This window comes from Rhinolophus hipposideros, assembly GCF_964194185.1.
Source record: "Rhinolophus hipposideros genome assembly, chromosome: 3".
Lineage (NCBI taxonomy): Eukaryota > Metazoa > Chordata > Mammalia > Chiroptera > Rhinolophidae > Rhinolophus > Rhinolophus hipposideros.
In genome coordinates, this window is record NC_138049.1 from 72,453,732 (window position 1) to 72,473,779 (window position 20,048).

At 34.2% G+C, this 20,048-nt stretch overlaps 1 protein-coding gene across 2 annotated transcripts in view; it reads right to left on the reverse strand.

Moving 5' to 3' along the window:
* Positions 1-20,048, reverse strand: part of SENP6 (SUMO specific peptidase 6) — a 99,946-nt gene that overhangs the window by 69,996 nt on the left and 9,902 nt on the right. For both annotated transcript variants that reach the window (XM_081034395.1, XM_081034394.1), the window contains exons 2-3: positions 4,393-4,486; positions 2,344-2,404 (exon numbers count right to left, since the gene is read on the reverse strand). In XM_081034395.1, the coding sequence (XP_080890521.1) occupies positions 2,344-2,404; positions 4,393-4,486 (155 nt within the window). The remainder of the gene's footprint in view (positions 1-2,343; positions 2,405-4,392; positions 4,487-20,048) is intronic.

Genomic DNA, 20,048 nt, shown 5'->3' on the forward strand with positions numbered 1-20,048 from the left:
CGGGAAAAACCCTCTGCTTATCAACAGGAAATCAACTGAATATCTATGCTACATCCATTACCTGGAATACTATGGAGCACTAAAAGAGATAAAGATCTCTAAATACTCTACTGTAGATTGATCTACAGATTATACTGTTACTGTATTTTGCCGTGTATAATGTACACTTTTGGCCCAAATTTATGAGGGAAAAATAAGATGTGCATTCTACACGGTTAGTACTAATTCCGTACCTATATAAATGTTTTTAATTCTTTTATTTATGTTTACGAGTTAAAAGTGTAACTCTAGAAATCAATAATGATACCCATAAGCAAAACAATACCCTGTAATACGATCATCAGTTTTGTTGAACTTATGAAGAACTTGCCACTACAAAGAGTTCTTGGCCTTCTATGATGTGTAAATATCGTAAATTTGTTACCAGTACATAAAATTTATTGTCCTTTTTATCTGTTCATGTGTTTTGCAATTATTTGTTACATAAAATTTCTTGTACTGTAATATGTTAAAAAATAAATGCTAAAATTCTTTTATAATACAAAAAAGAAGTACCTAAATGTAAACAAATAAAAATTTGAATTAAAAAATCAAAACACAAGATTTTCTTCCCTGAAAATTTGGGCTAAAAACGTGGGTGTGCATTGTACATGGGAGAACATTACACACGGCAAAATATGGTGAATGAAAATAAATCAAGGTACTGAACAGTGTGACTATCTTCTCCAAGAAGGGTGGAATAGTCTTACAATTAAAAAAAAAAACACATGGAAGGCTAAACCACATAATTTTAAAACAGGCTGCTTATAGGTAAAAGAGAAAGGGATAGAAGGAATCAAAAGACAAAGCTAGAATTCTGTGAATAAAAACCTTCTTTTGACTTTGAACTATGTAAATATTTTTCCACAGTTATAAAACAAATTAAATCATTTAAAAAAAAAAAAAAGAGAGAGAGAGAGGAGAAAAAAAAAACACCTAGCTTTCATCCAGCTGGTGGAATTACCAACCTGGAATTATTCCTGGACTTACCAGGAATAATTTCAACACAGTAATTTAAATATACATTTCTAGAGGGATATACCTTGGAGTACCACTAAACACCAACAACAAAGAAACAAACAGAATAAAAAATTTTAAAGTAATTTTATTAGTAATTATATTTGGACTGGTATTGTGAAATTACTTAATGCATCTAAAAGGACAAAGTAAGTTAACATCATTAGGAACCAAGACACTAAACCCAAAAGCCATAAAAGAAAAAGACTGATACATTTCACAACATAAGAATACATTTTCTCCAAGGCAATAACCACCAAAAGCAAAGAAAAAAAGACTAGTGAAAAAAACTGGTTTAAAGTATTAGCAACTAGTATCACAGGAACTGACCAGTTTCTCCAAAAGTATTTTGTCAAACCTAAGAAACTCTTATAAGATGCATTATTGTTATATGCACTAATATGCAAAGAAATGTTTTTAATTGAACCATGTCATGACATCATTATAATATCCATCTAGATAGATTTCAGAGATCTCAAAATATGAAAAAATGTCTCTTAGACTCAATATAAACAGAATTCCTATGAATCAATATTATAAAGACCAAATAGAAAAATGTGCAAAGGATACTAAATGACAACTATTAAAAAAGAAATAAATGGACTACACATATGAAATGTGTTCAATCTCACTCATAATAAAAGAAATGTATGTTAAGACTACACTGAGATACTATTTTACACTGGCAAAGATCCAAAGGTTGGTAACACTAACAGAAGTATGAGAAAACTGGCACACTCAGACATTGCTGAAAAAAGTGTAAATCAGGTATAACAAAATTAGAAATGTATCTGTCCTAATACGGCAGCTCTACTTATAGGAATTCATCCTACAGATATACTCGTACGTGTGCAAAATAAACCCTATAGAAGGCTAATTCATTCAACATTATTTAAGGGTGGGAAAAGTGAATAACACAATAAACGTGGCGGTACTGGATAACAGCACAACATAAAATGGAATACTATGCATTCATTAAAAAGAATGAGAGTGCTTTTAATGAATTCTTATCAATGGTCTCCAGATATATTAATTTTCTAAAGTAAGATTAGAAAAGATGTGTACAGGATGCTAGCAATTGTGTAAGTGTAAGGGGGTGAGATAATACGTTTTCATTTTAACGCATAAAATCTCTCTGATGGGATAAACAAAAAACTGGGATCACCATTTGCCTCCGGGGTGGGGAAGTGAGTGGGACTTAGAATTAAAAAATATAAACATCTTTTGAATTGTTTGGTTTTAGTATATAACCTAAATTTTTTTTAAATTTAAAAAAGCGACACTTGCCTTTTTTCCTTTTGAGGTTCCAGAATCCTCATCTTCATCTACACTGAGTAGATTTGCCTCACTACATAGAAAATAAGGGGGAAGAAACCTTAAGTGAAAATTACAACCCATACATTAGTTTTCAGATTCAGAAGTTTTATCTTTTGTACACCTAATAAATCAGGGATCAGCAAACGTTTTCTATAAAGGGACACAGAGTAAATATTTTAAATTTTGCAGGCCATGTGGCCTCTATAGCAACTACTCATCTTTGCCATTGTAGTCTGAAAAGCAGTCATAGATTATACGTGTGGCTGTTCCAACAAAACTATTAACAAAATACAGTGATGGTCCAGATTGGGCCTGTGGGCCATCGTTTATTGATCCCTGCCATAAATGAACACATTAATATTTGTTTTCTTAACGATGGATTTCATTTACAGTCACTCATTTTTACTTTCATTTTTGGATTTAAAATTAGGGGAAAAGGGCAATGAAACAATTAGAGAAGAATTAAACTGGTATGAAGACCTTAACTAATGGAAAGTAATTCCAATGGTATTACCATAGTAAAATAGTTATACCTCTACCACTTTGAAGGAAATATCAACCCTTCATTAAGAATCATTGGCCTGAGATTCTAAATGACCAGACGGACACATTAACAAACAGTTCATATTAATCTCAACATGTGCAAAAAGCATCCACTTGAGGATCCACTTATAAGGATGAACCAAAGAGTACAATTCATAAATGAAACATACAAACAGGGGAGCACCTGAAAAGACAAATTTTTCACATATCCATGACAAATCTTTTCACAAAGAAACTCAAAATATACCCTTGTGAAGACAACTCTAAGCTATTTTTAGTAAAATCGTGCCTTAATAAAAATGTAAAATGTTTGTTTCATTATTGTTTATATACATCTCAGCATTTTAATGTTAATAAGTCTCTCCTTCCAAACATTTTACAAAATGTTTTGAAAATGGTATACTTCCTACTCAACTCAATTTCAGGTTTAATTCCAATTTTTCAAAACTACATAAATACTAAATGTAACAAAAATATTTTAAATTAGGAAATAAGCAGAAATAAAAACGAAAAAAAGAAATAAAAGACCATAAAATACCAATTTTAAGTGAGAAACTTACCAGCTCTAAGTTCTCCTTCAAATAAAACTTCAGTTCAACATCTCATAGGTGAAGGCACATAAAGTAGTAATGATGAATGGAGCTGTTGCCCAGACAGAAGTGAAGCACCTACAATATTTAGCCAATATATTCTGAATGACTTCTTGTGTAAAATTTCTAAAACATATTTATAGTTTTGGTAGAACTTAGTGTACATATTTGTATTTCTCTGAATTTGCTGTTTGTTCTGGCCAGGGGAAAACCAGATCAATAAACCAAGAAACTAATAGCAATGCTGAATTTATAATACAAATCTCACAACATGCAAAAGGTTCTATTAAAACTATTATTTAAAATTTTACACAAAAGTAATTCTAAACATTAACAAAGCGTAATGAACACTTTGCTTAACTTCTGTCTGGGTCAGCAATTATGTTTTATCATTTACAGTGTTTCTGCTTTCTCTGGAGAGAATCTGATCTAAGATGGTGTGGTAGTGGCGGGGATTTGCAACTGAGAAGAAGGATATTATAGGACATACATAAACTTTCATACAAAATTCAAGGGACTTAATCTGGGTTCACTTATTCATGATAAATGGTGGCTTTTCAAAACCACCATTTATTCTACTCAAATATGAATAGAGTGCTATATATATTTATCTTTTTTTAAAGAACAATTTCTTTAGTTGGAAATCTTCTGTAGTATGGTTGATTTTTAATAAGGTTAGATGCACGTATTTTATACATTTCAGAAAATGGAGACATATAACAGCAAAATTATTTACCAATAAAGGATTGCTTTTACCTTAATACTACTGTAAAAGAGTTCAGTATTTTAAGAATACCATATTCTTAAAAATATTTCCATGGAATATAAATTGTTTTCCTAATGAAGTCTCATTTTTATAAAATATCTGAGGGAAAAAAATTCTTACTCTTTGTCTGTATCTCCTTCACTTTCTTCTCCATGATCAAAGCTCCAATTATTTTTAAAACCTCCATCTCTCTTAGATTCTGATCTAGTCAAAGCTGAAATAAAAACAAACTGAGATAAGCATTTATTAATAAAACTATTCAATACAAAATAAAATTGAGCATTCCCCAAGCTCTGTTTAATCTAGATTTTCTTGCCTTTTGACTATCTTATAAACATTTTATTTCCTCTAAAGAGAAAAAAACACATTAAAATTTGTTTTTCCAAAAAGAAAATAATTGTCTTTGCTAATTTACAGTTGTCCATGTGTGTCTGCTAAAGAAAGAGGCTCAAATTAGGTATAATAAAAATGAGGGGGGCCAGCCCGGTGGCTCAGGCGATTAGAGCTCCACGCTCCTAACTCTGAAGGCTGCCGGTTCGATTCCCACATGGGCCAGTGGGCTCTCAACCACAAGGTTGCCAGTTCAACTCCTCGAGTCCTGCAAGGGATGGTGGGCTCCGCCCCCTGTAACTAAGATTGAACACGGCACGTTGAGCTGAGCTGCCTCCTGAATGGCTCAGTTGGTTGGAGCGCTGGCGCTCAACCACAAGATTGCCGGTTTGATTCCTTAACTCCCACAAGGGATGGTGGACTGTGCCCCCTGCAACTAGCAACAGCAACTGGACCTGGAGCTGAGCTGCGCCCTCCACAATGACAACTGAAAGGACAACAACTTGAAGCTGAATGTCACCCTCCACAACTAAGATTGAAAGGACAACAACTTGACTTGGAAAAAAGTTCTGGAAGTACACACTATTCCCCAATAAAATCTTTAAAAAAAAAAAAAGAATGACTGCAAATCAATTACCAAGTAATAGGAGGCTTAAGAGAGAATTAGAAAATAAATATCCTTAAGGATGGAATGACTAAAATGCAGTTTAAAAAAAAAATGAGAGGGGGTGCACATGAATATGGTATGAAATATATAAAAATCAACATTGTATCTCCATATTTCATGACTAATTCTAGAAATCAATGCCTATCACTTTGCTTGCCTTATTTATAAAACAATACCCAGACCATTAGCCTTGCCTTTGCTTCGTTCATCTCTGCCTTTTAAAGAGAAACAAATGAAGTTCTGTGTTGACAATATGGTAATCTTGATGTTGTCAACAACAACAAAACTCTCTAAATCGGAACACCAAACTTGCTCATCATGAGTTTAAAAAATGTTGTAAGTGCATGGCTGAAATCCCCTGAAGCCATGAACAACTGGAAAGTTGGAACATGGAGAGACAAATGAAATTCTGAAGTTGTCACTTGGAACCAGGTGACAAAACCCTGATGACCTAAAATCTGGGCTTTAAGAAGATCTAGTTTGGGGCCCCAGCAAGACGAGAGGTCAGATTGAAGACCAGAGCACCTGCAGGGCAACACCTTGATTAGGTAAAGTAGGAAAAAAAGAAACCCACTAAAGAAATCAACAGGAGGAATAATTATGATGTCTTGTCCTTGGTTCTGGGTTATTGGATTGAACTGAAGACAAAGTATGTCCATGCCATGGTTAGGAAATTCCTAACTATAAGCTCACAATTACTCAGGTTTGAAACCAGAAGTTTCATACGCTACATGGCCCAGAGAAGCCCATTGTTTTAAGAAGTCTCACAAGAAAGGATGCTCGGTATCACTAGACATTACAGAAGTGCAAAACGAAACTACAATGAGTTACTGCTTCACACCCATTAGGATGGTTATTATTATTTAAAAAAACAGAAAATAATAAGCATTGACAAGGATGTGGAGAAACTGGAAGTCTTATGCATTGCTGGTGGGAATGTAAAATACTGCACTCACTATGGGAAAAGTTTGGCAGTTTCTCAAAAAGGTAAACACAGAATTACCCTATGACCCATCCACCCCACTTCTAAGTATATACCCCAAAGAAGGGAAGGCACAGACTCTGACACCTGTACGCCACGGTCCACAGCAGCATTATTCACAATAGTCAAAAGGGGGAAATAACCCAAATGTCCATCAACAGATGAATGGATAAACAAAATGCTCTCTGTGTACACACACACACACACACACACACAGGAATATTATTTATCCATAAAGAAATGAAATTCTGATACATGCTACAACCTGGATGAACCCTGAAAACATTATTGAGTGAAATAAGCCAGACACAGAAAGCCAAATATTGTATGATTCCACTTATATGAAGTACCTAGAATAGACAAAGTCAGAAACAGAAAAGTAGAATAGCAGGAGCTAAGGGAGAAGAAAATAGAGAATTATTTTTCAATGGGTACAGTTTTTGTTTGGGATGATGAAAAAGTTCTGGAAATGGACAGTGGCAATAACTACATAATATTAAGTACATACTTAATGCCAATCCACAAGTGCACACTGAAAAATGGTTAAAATGGTAAATCTTATGTATATTTTACAATTAAAAAAACTGTAAAAGCAAAACATCCTAAATGACTAACAAAAACAAATAGAAATATTCTCTTAAAAAATATAAAATTCCAATTCGACCCTCAAAAACAGTTTCAAAGAATGAGTTCACAATCAAAAATATCATTAAACAGAAGGAAATAAACCATCATGAGCAAATCTTTACATGTATACTGGGGTTGGACAAATAAGTAAATAGATAATGGGAGCAAAGTTTCTCCCTGTCAGAAAAAGAGGTTACAAATTACCAAGAGAGGAAAGCCAGAATTAACAGAGTTCATTAGAGTAACAGATTATCAGTATGAGTTCATATTTGATACAAATACGGATGGATGGATGGATGGATGGATGGATGGATGGATGGATGGATAGATGGATACAGAAACATATGTAGATATGCTTATGTAACACATGCAGATATATTATTGTAGTATACAGAACTCAGGCTCTATCCTCTGAGGAGGTATACAGAACTCAGGCTCTATCCTCTGAGGAGGTATACAGAACTCAGGCTCTATCCTCTAAGGAGGTCTAGGGACAGTGACACCCCAGTAGCCAACAAGCACAACTACAACCAAATTCTTGATTTCTAAACACCATTCACCAATAAAAGGAGGCAGGGCTCCAAGGAGAAATGACTTATTTGATGGATGAAGCAGGAAAAATACAAGATAAGCCTGGAATATTTTTTTGTGGCAGGAAGCAAGTAGGTGCTTTTAAAAAAACAACATGGGAGCACGCCAAAAGGTTAAAAGAGATCATCAGAAAGAGCCTCCCAATAGCTAAACAAAGGTGGAACAATTTTAGCAAAATTAAATAACAGTATTGGATAATTCCCAAAATAAAATAAATGCTCAGGAGTCCATACTGATATAAATAATTAAATAATAAATGAGGAGAAAAGACATGTCTTCCTTACAGAAGAATTCCAAATTATATATATATATATATATATATATATATATATATATATATATATATACACAAACTCTTTCCTCTAAGTAATGAAATTTAATTCCCCTTCCTTCAGTATACCCTGGATTTGGTAACTCACTGAAGTCAACTGACAGCGAGAAACCTGATAATCACTATCTCAGATGTTCAAGGTTTTAACATCAAAAGTGATGTCTTATTTATAGTATACAGTTATGCACCACATAATGAGGTTTCAGTCAAAGATGGACCACATACATGACGGTGATCCCATAAGATTATAATGCAGCTGAAAAATTCCAATCCCCTAGTAATGCCATAGCCATCTTAATGTCCTGGTGCAATGCATTACACCAATACCACTGCATTACAATTGCCTCCAGTATTCATTCAATCAATACTGCCGTAGACGTATGTAGCCTAGAAGCTGTAGGGGAACAGAATTTGTCACCTCAAAATATGTCTCTTTGGCATAAAGATTATTTTAGGCTGGTTAATTTTAAAAAACAGCAGACATGGGAAAAGCTCTGAAAACCAAGAGAGAGCAAGTTAACCAAAAACGTCAGTAGGCAGTGAAAAGTCAAGAGAGATTATTCTATGTACTAAAAAACTGGGGTTCTGCACACACAATTCTAACAAATCTAATCATTTGATTTCCTAATCAATAGAGTTGAACCTATACAATAATAAGTGAAAGAACAATAACCTCACAAAAGTAATAACTGCCGGTGGAAAAAATCTAAAAAGCAAACAAATTTTTAAAACACTAAGAGTAACTTGGAGTAGGGACAAAAACTTAAAATCCCCAAGTCCTTGAGACTATCACGTTTCAAAATCCTGTTGTGGCTGGCATTCGTAATGAGAGTGGAAAATTATGTCTACTATACCCCACGTACAAAATTGAGAGGAAGGAAAGAGAAATGTTGAGCGATCCCAGTCAAGTATAACAAATTAAATACATGCATTTTTTTCCATACCCTCCACCAAAATGAAAGAAAAGGAAGGGGGAGAAGGGGAAGTAGAAACCCATAAGAACAAAAGAACACAGAAAGGGTGAAAACAGCACCTGTATAACTAAATCAACGAAAGATGAGAATTTGATAGATGGGTATGAAGTGATTTAGTTGAGTAGAGAAAGCAAACTTAAATGCCTATGAAGGCATAAATATTACAAAACTGACAAAAGAAAAAAGATTTCAATATGCTGTACCAATAAAAGAAATGGAATTCATTATTATAAATCTTCTCATTAAAAATTCAGACCCAGAAGGCTTCTCCAGTAATTTCTTTCAAACTTTTAAGAAACAGCAACAAATTTACGTAAAATTTCCCAGAAAACAACAACAAAAAAAGGAACACTTTGCATCTCATTTCATGAAATCAAAATACCTCATTCCAAATTTGACAATAAAGTTCAAGGAAGGCAAATTACCAAGCACTCTCTCATGAAGACAGATATAAAACACTAAATAAAAATATGAACAAATTAAATCCAGTGATGAAGAATAATATATTATCATCAAAGAGGGTTAATTCCAAAAGCAAGAGTTAAATTTTGAAAGTTATTAACATAATCCACAAGACAAAAACTCTTAGCAAACTAGGAATAGAAAGGGAACTTCTTAACCTGAAAAAGAGTAACTACAAAAACCTTCAGCAAACATTATAATTTTTCCCCTGCAATAAGCTATAAACAGTTCTATTCAACTTTGTAGTGAGGGTCCCAGCTAGTACAGTAAAGGCAAGGGGAGAAAATGCCTGTGAGGAGGAAAACAAACCAGAAGCAAACTTATTCACGTGCAGAATCCTATAAAGGCTCAAAAATTAGAGGCCCTTACGTATATCTGAAAGAAGAAAAATATTTTTTAAAGAACATATACTTAGTAGAATGTGAGAACTAATACATGTATAAGGATAAAACTGGAAAAAAAAAATCATCATTTGGGACCCATTATAGTAATACCTGATTCACGCATGCATCATCAATGGGTGCTAAAACAAATAAAGGAGGACAAGCTAATGAGTGCGATTCGGTAAGAAACAGTATATTTACATTGTCTCAAAGCATTTTCCCACAAATTATGTAATAATTAACTACAAGGGAAAAATAGTACCTTTCAGTAGACTAACCTGGCAAACATCATCTTAACTAAGTGATCAAAGTCAATTTCATCAATAATAGTACAAAAGATCACTTCTATTTCATTCCTTATAAAAATGCACAACTTGAATCTAATCATGAGGAAACATCAAACAAACTCAAACTACAAAATAACTGTCCAGTGTATTTCAAGTATATCAAGGTAAAGAAAGACAGAGAAAGACTGAAAAACTATTCCAGATTAAAAGAAACAAAAGAGACATGACTAATAAATGCGAAAAACGATCCTTTTGCTATAAAGAACATTTTCAGGTCAACGGGTGAAACTGAAATAAAGTCTGTAGATAAGATAATAATACAACATCAATGCTAATTTTCTGATTTTGATAACTGCACTGTAGTAATTTAAGAGAATGTCCTGTTCCTAAAAAGGGGAAGAGAGGACAGTGGAATATTTACTTTCAAATAGTTTAGAAAAAAAATTATGCGTATATGTATATAAATATACATAGTAAGAAAGAGAGAGACTATGGTAAAGCAATTGTGGTAAATGTTAACATTTACAGAAATAAGTGAGGGGCATATGGGAATTCTTTGTACTAGTCTTACAATTTTCCTACATGTAAAATTATTTCAAAATAAAAAGTATAAACTTTAAACAATCATGGCTTATCAGACACTCAAAAGTGGAAACTAGCGGGGTGTCCCGTTACATAGCTCAGTTGGTTGGAGTCTGGTGCTAGCAGCACCAAGGTTGCCGGTTCGATCCCCACATGGGCTACTGTGAGCTGCCCGCTCCTTAAAAAAAAATAAAAAGTGGAAACTACCATAAGATCTAATGCCATGGTAGGAAAACCTAAACTGTAAATTGATGAAGGTTTTACCGACTACCTGTGAAGTGGTACAGTGTTACTTGAAAGTAGACTTAGATTAGCTGTAAATGTATACAGCAAACTCTAAGGGCACCACTGAAAAAAATTTTTAAATGAAATATAACTAAAATGCAAAGAAAGAAAAAAATGGAATCATACAAAATGCTCAATTAAAACAACAAAAGGCAGAAAAATAGTGTAAGACAAAAACAGGAGCAAAGGACAAAGGCAGCAAATAGAAAATAGTAACCAATATGGTAGACATTAATCCAACTATATCAATAATCGCTTTGAACGTAAATGGTCTAAATGCACTAATTAAAAAAGAAAGACTGCAAATATATGGTGATGGAAGGAGAACTGACTCTGGGTTGTAAATACACAATGGGATTTATAGATGATGTAATACAGAATTGTACACCTGAAATCTATGTAATTTTACTAACAATTGTCACCCCAATAAATTAAAAAAACAAAAAAGACTGTTAGAATGAGTCAAACAGCAAGACCCAACTATCTGTTGTCTACAAGAAACCCACTGTAAATGAAAAGACACATAAAGATTAAAAGTAAAAGGATAAAGACATACCATACTAACAATAATCAAAAGAAAGCAGAAGCAGCTATGTTAATTGCAGACAAAGCAGATGTCAAAGGAAAGTTATTAGAGATAAAGAAGGACATTACATAATGTTAAAGGGGTCAGTTCTCTAAGACATAACAATCCTTAACATGCATGTATGTACCAACAGTGCCAGACTATGTAAGGCAAAAAATAATAGACTGCAAGAAGAAATAGATGAAACTACTACCATAGATTGGAGACTGCTATATCAGAAATGGACTGATCCAGCAGGCAGAAAATCCGTAAGGAAGTAGATGAATTCAATAACACCATCAATCAACTGGAGTTAAAGGCATACCTCGTTTCATTGCACTTAGCAGATACTGTGTTTTTCACAAATTGAAGGTTTGTGACAATCCTGCATCCAACAAATATTCAGACACCATTTTTCCAACAATAGTTGTCTCATTTTATGTCTGTGTCGTATTCTGGTAATTCTCACAATATTTCAAACTTTTTCATTATTATTATATTTGTTATGATGATCTGTGACCAGTGATCTTTGATGTTACTATTGTAATTTGGGGGTGGGCATGAGTCAGACACATATAAGATGGCAAAATTATTTTATAAATATTGTATGTGTTCTGTTCCACCAACCAGCTGTTCCCATATCTCTCTCCCTCTGCTGGGACTTCCCAACACAACAAAATTGAAATTAGGCCAATTAGTAACCCTACAATGGCTTCTAAGTGTTCAAATGAAAGAGTTGCACATGTCACTTTAAATCAAAAGCTAGAAATGACTAAGCTTAGTGAGAAAGGCATGGCCGAAAGCTAGGCCTCTTGTGCCAAACAGCCAAACTGAGGAAGAAGTAGCTGCAGATGTGATAAAACGAGCAAGAAAACTAGAATTCGAAATGAAGCCTGAAGATGTGATTGAACTGCTACAATCTCAGGATAAAACTTTAACAGATGAGGAGTTACTTCTTATGGATGAGCAAAGAAAGTCGTTTCTTGAGATGGAATCTATTTCTGATGAAGATGCTGTGAAGATTGTTGAAACGACAACAAAGCACTTAGAATATTACAAAAACTTAGTTGATAAAGCAGTGGCAGGGTTTGAGAGGACTGACTCCAATCTGGAAAGAAGTTCTACTGTGGGTAAAATGCCAGTTAACAACACTACATGCTACAGAGAAATCATCGTGAAAGAGTCAATGCAACAAGTTTCATTGTTGTCTTATTTTAAGAAATTGCCACAGCCATCCCAACATTCAGTAACCACCACCTTCATCAGTCAGCAGTCATCAACATTGAGGCAAGACCTTCCATCAGTAAATATTACAACTCACTAAAGACTCATATGATAGACAGCATTTTTTAGTAATAAAGTATTTCTTAATTAAGGCTGTTTAGACATAATACTATTGCACACAAAACAGACAACAGTATAATATAAACATAATATTAATGTGCACAGGAAAACCAAAAAAAATTGTAACTCACTTTATTGCAATTATCTACATTATCGTGGTGGTCTGAAACCGAACCCACAATATCTCCAAGGTATGCTTATAACTGACATCTATAGACTACTTCACCAAACAGAAATATACACATTTTTCTCAAGCTCACATGAAACATTCACTAAGATACACTACATTCTGGGCCATAAAACACTAACAAATTTATAGGAACAGAAATCATACAATGTCTTCTCTCAGACTACAACATAATTAAATTGGAATAACAGAAAAATTAACTGGAAAACCCCCAAAATACATAGAAGTTAAGCGACACACTTCTAAACAAATAGGTCAATGAAGAAATCAAGATAAACTTAACATTTTGACCTAAATGAAAATGAAAATACAACTTACCAAATTTGTGAGATGTAGTTAAAGCAGTGCTTAGAGGGAAATTTACATCATTGAATGTATATATTAGAAAAGACCTAAAATAATTCATCTAAGCTTCTATCTTAAGAAACTAAAAAGAGCCATTTAAATCCAAAAGAAGCAGAAGAAAAGAAGTAACAAAAATTAGAGCAGAAATCAACGAAATTGAACAGGAAATCAACAGAGAAAAATCAAACTCAAAAGCTGGTTCTTGAAAAAGACTGAGAAAAATCAATAAGCCTCTGGACAGGCCAACTTAGGAAAAAAAGAAGGAGGACACAAATTACTAATATCAGAAGTGAAAGAGGGAGCATCACTACAGATCCCATGAACATTAAAAGGATAATAAAGGACTACTATGAACAACAACCTAGACGAAAATCAACAACCTAGATGAAATGAATTAATCCCTTAAAAACTGCCAAATCTCACAAAAAAGGAACAATCTAAATAAGAGCCCATATTTATTAAAGAAAGTGAATCAATAATGAATTATTTTCCAAAACAGAAAGCACAGGACCGAGATGGGTTCACTGGTGATTTCCACCAAACATTTAAGAAGAAATTGCATCAGTTCTCAACAATCTCATTCAGAAGACAGAAGCAGTAGGAATACTTCCAAACTCATTCTATGAAGCCAATATTACCCTAAAATCAAAGGCATTATAAGAAAACTACTGACCAATATATCTCATGAACACAGATGCAAAAATCCTCAAAAAAAAAAAAAAAGAAAAAAATAGTAAACTGAATCCAACAATGCAGAAGGATTATATATCATGACCAACTGGGATTTGCATCAGCTTTGCAAGGCTGGCTCAACATTCAAAAATCAATTAATGGGGAGGCCGGATAGCCTCCGTTGGTGAGAGCACGAGCCTGGCTACCAGTTCGATTCCCACATGGGATGGTGGGCTGTGCCTCCTGCAACTAAAGACTGGAAATGGCCGACTGGACTTGGAGCTGAGTTGCACCCTCCACAACTAGACTGAAGGACAACAACTTGGAGCTGATGGGTCCTGGAGAAACGCACAGTTGCTCAATGTTCCCCAATAACATTTTTTTAAAAAATCAATTAATGTAATCCATACATCAACAGACTAAGACAGAAAAATCTCAATAGATGCAGTAAAAGCATTTAATAAAATACAAATCCTATTCATGATAGAAACAGTACAACAGGAATACAGAGGAATTTCCCTTACTTAATACAGAATATCTACAAAAATCTATAGCTGACATCAACGGTGAAAAACCAAAGGTTTTCCATTAACACTGGGTACAAGGCAAAGATGACCCCTCTCACCACTCTTTTTGAACATTGTACTTGAAGTTCTAGCTAATTCAATAAAACAAATCAAGAAAATCAGAGAGTTATAGATTGGGAAGAAAGAAATAAAACTGCCTTTGTTTGCAGATGACATGATCAACTATGTAGAAAATCCAAAAAATCAATTAAAAAAAGAAACTCCTGGAACTAATAAGCAATTATAGCAAGGCTGCAGGATACAAAATTAACACAAAAATGTCAACTGCTTTCCTATATACCAATAATGAACAAGCAGAATTTGAATTTAAAACACAATATCACTTACATTAGCATGCCCCCAAAATGAAATACTTAGTTATAAAGCTAACAAAATATGCCAAAGATCTGTATGAGAAAAACTATAAAACTCTGATGAACGAAATCAAAGAACTAAATAAATGGAGAGATATTCCACATTCATGGATAGGAAGACTCAAAATTGTCAATATGTCAAGTTTTTCCTAACTTTATAGATTTAATGCAATCACATACAAAATCTCAGCAAGTTATTTCGTGGATGGTGCAAAACTCATTCTAAAGTTCATTTGGAGAGGCAAAAGACCCAGAAAAGCCAACATAATATTTAAGGAAAACAAATTTGGAGGATGAATACTACCCAACTTCAAGACTTACTACAAAACTACAGTAATCACGTCAGTGTGGTATTGCAAAATAGACAAATGCATTGGTGGAGAAGAATAGAGAGCCCAGAATAAAGCCACATAAATACAGGCAATTGATCTTAGACAAAGGAAAAAGGCAATACATGGAGCAAAAGATAAGTCTTTTCAAAAAATGGTGCTGTAACAACTGGACATTCACATGCAAAATAATTCATCTAGATATATCTTACACTCTTCACACAAAAAAATTAATTCAAAATGGATCACAGACCTAAATATAAAGTGAAAACTATAAAAATCCTAGAAGATAGGAGAAAACCTAAATGACCTTGGGTATGGTAATCACTTATTTTTTAATTCTTCTATGGTTTTAAGGACGGCACAGCTCACAGTGGCTTATGTGGGGATAGAACCAGCAACCTTGGTGTTACCAGCACCATGCTCAAACCAACTAAGCTAACTAGCCACCCCAGTAATCACTTTTTAGATATAATACAAAGGCACAATCCATGAAAGAAAAGAATTGATAAGCTGAACTTTACAATTTTACTCTGTAAAAGACATGTCAAGAAAATCAGAAGATGGGGTGGCCGGTTAGCTCAGTTGGTTAGATCATGGTGCTGGTAACACCAAGGTTGCTGGTTCCATCCCCGCACAGCGCACTGTGGGCTGTGCCCTCCTTTAAAAAAAATAAAAAAAAGAAAATTAGAAGACAAGCTACGGACTGGGAGAAAATATTTGCAAAAGACATATCTGATAAAGAACTTCATTCAAATTACATACAAAGAACTCTTAAAACTCAGTAATAAGAAAAAAAATCAACCTGATTAATAAAAAAATGGGCCAGATACCTTAACAGATGCCTCACCAAAGAGATACAAAGATAGACAAAAAGCACATGAAAAGATGCTCTACATCAGCTCATCAAATAAGTACAATGAGATACCACAAATTAAAACAATGAGCTACCACTACCCACCTATTAAACCAGTAAAACTCTGGACCACTGACAACACCAAATGCTGGTGAAGATGTGGAGCAACAGGGACTCTCATTCATTGCTGATGGGAAGGCAAAATGGTACAGCCACTTTGGAAGGCAGTTGCAGATTCTTACAAAACTAAACATACTGTTAGCAGATAATTAATCCAGCAATTACATTCCTTGGTGTTATTTACCCAAACGAGTTTAAAAACTTATGTCCACACTAAAGGCTGCACACCGATGTTTGTAGCAGCTTTATCATAACTGCCAAAACTTGGGAGTCACCAAGATGACCTTCAGTAGGTGAATGCATAAACAAACTGTGGGACATCCAAACAATGGAATGTTATTTGGCACTAAAAAGAAATGAGGAGGAAGCTTCAACGAATATTATTAAGTGAAAGCAACCAATGTGAAAAGGCTACACACTGTATGATCTCAACTATAGCCATCCCTCAGTAACCATGGGGGACTGGTTCCAGGATACCACCAGGATACCAAAATCTGCAAATGCTCAAATTCCTTATATAAAATGATCTATGAACATCCTCCCACATACTTTAGATCATCTCTAGATTACTTACAATACCTAACATAATGTAAATGCTATGTAAGTAGTTATTACATAGTATTGTTTAGGAAATAACTACAAGAAAAGTCTGTACATGTTCAGACACAACCATGGTAGGCCTAACTACATAGCACATATCAGCAACAACGTAACTTTAAAAAATTTTTCAATTTATGGTTGGTTGAATCAGTGGTGCAGAACCTGTAGATATGAAGAGACAATTGTGTGTGTCATTCTGGAAAAGGCAAAACTATGGAGACAGCAAAAAACTCAATAGTTGGCCAGTTGTGAGATAGGGGGTAGATGGAGCAGATATTTATGTCAGTGAAACTACTCTGTATGATACTATCATGACGGATATATGTCATTATACATTTGTCCTAACCCACAGACACTAAAAGTGAACCATAATATAAACTATGGACTTTGGGTGGTTATGATGTATCAATGCAGGATTATCAATTGTCACAAATGTACCACTTTGGTGGGGATGCTGATATTGGTGGAGGCTGTGCATGTGTCGGGTAGGAGGCATGTGGGAAACCTCTGTACCATTCTCCCAACTTTGCTGTAAACCTAATAGTGCTCTTTTTAGAAAAAAAGTATTTTAAAAATAAAAACGTAAACCTTTTGCATGCACAGATAAAATAAGTCCTTTTTCCAGTTTTATTGAGATATAACTGATACACAGCACTGTTCAAATTCAAGATGTACAGCATAATGACTTGACTCACATATATTGTGAAATGCTTACAACAATAAGTTCAGTTAACACTCATCATCTTATACAAAAAAATAATGTTTTTTTCTTGTGATGAAAACTCTTAGGATTTACTCTTAACTTTCAAATATACCATGCAAGAGTGTTAGCTATAGTGATCATTTTGTACATTACCCCAGTACTTATTTACTTTTTTAAAAAAGTTTATTGGGGTGACAATAGTTAGTAAAGTTACATAGGTTTCAAGTGTATAATCCTGTAATACATCATCTATAATCACATTGTGTGCTCACCACCCAGAGTCAGTTCTCCTTCCATCACCATATATTTGACCCCCTTTACCCTCATCTACTACCCCCACCTTTTCTTTTTTAACCTAATGTCCTTTTTCTGTTCCAGGAGTACATATATCTTTACACATAAATGTTTTCAGATTTTTTGGGGTAGATACCCAGGACAGACATTGCTGGGTTATATGGTAATTCTATTCTTAATTTTTTGAGTAACCTCCACACTGCCTTCCATAGTGGCTGCATATGTACTAAACTTATGGACCTTGGGTTCAAAGAGCATTTTATGAATTTGACCTCAAAGGTAAGGGAAGTAAAACTTAAAATAAATGAATGCCACTGTATCAAACTTAAAAAGTTCCTGCACAGCAAAAGAAACCACTGACAAAATAAAGAGGCAACCAACCAAATGGGATAAGATTTTTGCAAATAACGCCTCCGATAAGGGGTTAATATCCAAAACATAAGTAACACATACGACTCAACAACAAAAAATCCAATTAAAATGGGCAGAGGACCTGAAGAGACATTTCTCCAAAGAGGACACACAGATGGCCAGTAGATATATGAAAAGATGCAATATCACCAATCATCAGAAAAGTGCAAATAAAAACCACAGTGAGATATTACCTCATCCCAGTCAGAATGGCTATCATCAACAATAACAAGTGTTGGAGTGGCTGGAGAAAAAAGAACCCTCATACACTGTTGGTGGGGATGCAGATTGGTATTTATCTATCTTATAACGGGAAGTTTGTATCCTCTGACCACCTTCATCCAAGTTCCCTACCCGCTGCTTCTGGTAACAGCAAACCTGACCTTTTTCTATGAAGCTTTATTTTTTTTAGATTCCACATTTAAGTGAGTAACAGATATTTGTCTTTCTCTGTCTGACTTATTTCACTTGGCATGTCTTCAAGATCCATTCATGTTGCTACAAGTGGCATTTCCTTCCTTTTCATGGTTGGATAATATTCCATTGTGTGTCTGTACATGTGCTTGTGTATATACACAGGTACTGGGGAGGGATGCCAAAAAAAGGTACACATTTTAAGAGATGTTATCTATGTAATACTTTTCGAAGTTGAATTGAATTACGACAGCAATATGTAGTATGATATTCGCTCAAAAGATGACGTTAATCAAATGAATGGTAGTATCATTCACTGTATTACAATTTTAATAGTTTTTCCTTTCTTAAAATGTGTATACTTTTGTGTATATTTGTGTATTTTTTTTGGCACCCTCTGTGTATGTAAATATAAAACATCTTTATCCATTTATTAGTCAATGGACACTTAGGTTGTTTCCACATTTTGGCTACCGCAAATATGCTGATAGGAACATGTGGGTGCAGATATCTCTGACATAGTGTTTTTATTTCCTTCAGATACATTTCCAGAAGTGGAACTGCTGGATCATATGATAGTTCTGTTTTTAACTTCTTGAGGAACCTCTATGGCTGTTTTCCATAGTGGCTGCACCAATTTGCAATCCCACCAACAGTGCACAAGTGTTCCCTTTTCTCCACATACTCTCCAGTATTTGTTATCTTATTTTTAAGATTTTTTTTTTTTGAGGGTGCAGCTCACTGTAGCCCATGTGGGATTAAACCCACAACCTTGGTGTTATTGGCACCACGCTCTAACTAACTGAACTAACCAGCCATCCCTTCTTGTCGTTTTAATGACAGGCATTCTAACAGGCCTCCGGTGATTATTTCATTGTGGTTTTGATTTGCATTTCCCTAACGATTAGTGATATTTTGCACCTTTTAGTGTACTTGTTGGCCATATGCATGTCATCTATGGAAAAACGTTTATTTGGGTTCTTTGACCATTTTTCTTAGTTGGGTTATTTGGGTTTTTTTTGCTGTTATTGAGTTGTACGAGTTCTTCACATATTTTGGCTATTACCCCCTTATCAGATATATGGTTGGCAAATATTTAATAAAATTTTAAAAATATTTTTCAATGTAAAGAAAACGTAAGGCATACACTACAAACAGATTTTCAAATTCTGTTACTATGTCTGCATAGCTGACTGGCACTTTCCTACTGCCATAAAAACTAAAGAAATGAACAGGAATTAATAGAATAAAAAAATAAAGTTATAATACAAAGGATCAGTAAGACCAAAGGATTTCTTGTATCACAAAAAGCACAAGACATTAAAAAAATACCTAATCTAAAAAATTTGTTCATAAAATTATTCCATTCATTTAAAAAATAAAACAAGTAATACTTTCATAAGATATATTTAATCAACATAATTCAACCAAGGTTTACTATCCAGAATAAAAAAGCCCAACATTCCAACAGAAAAACAAAATGAGCAGATGATAT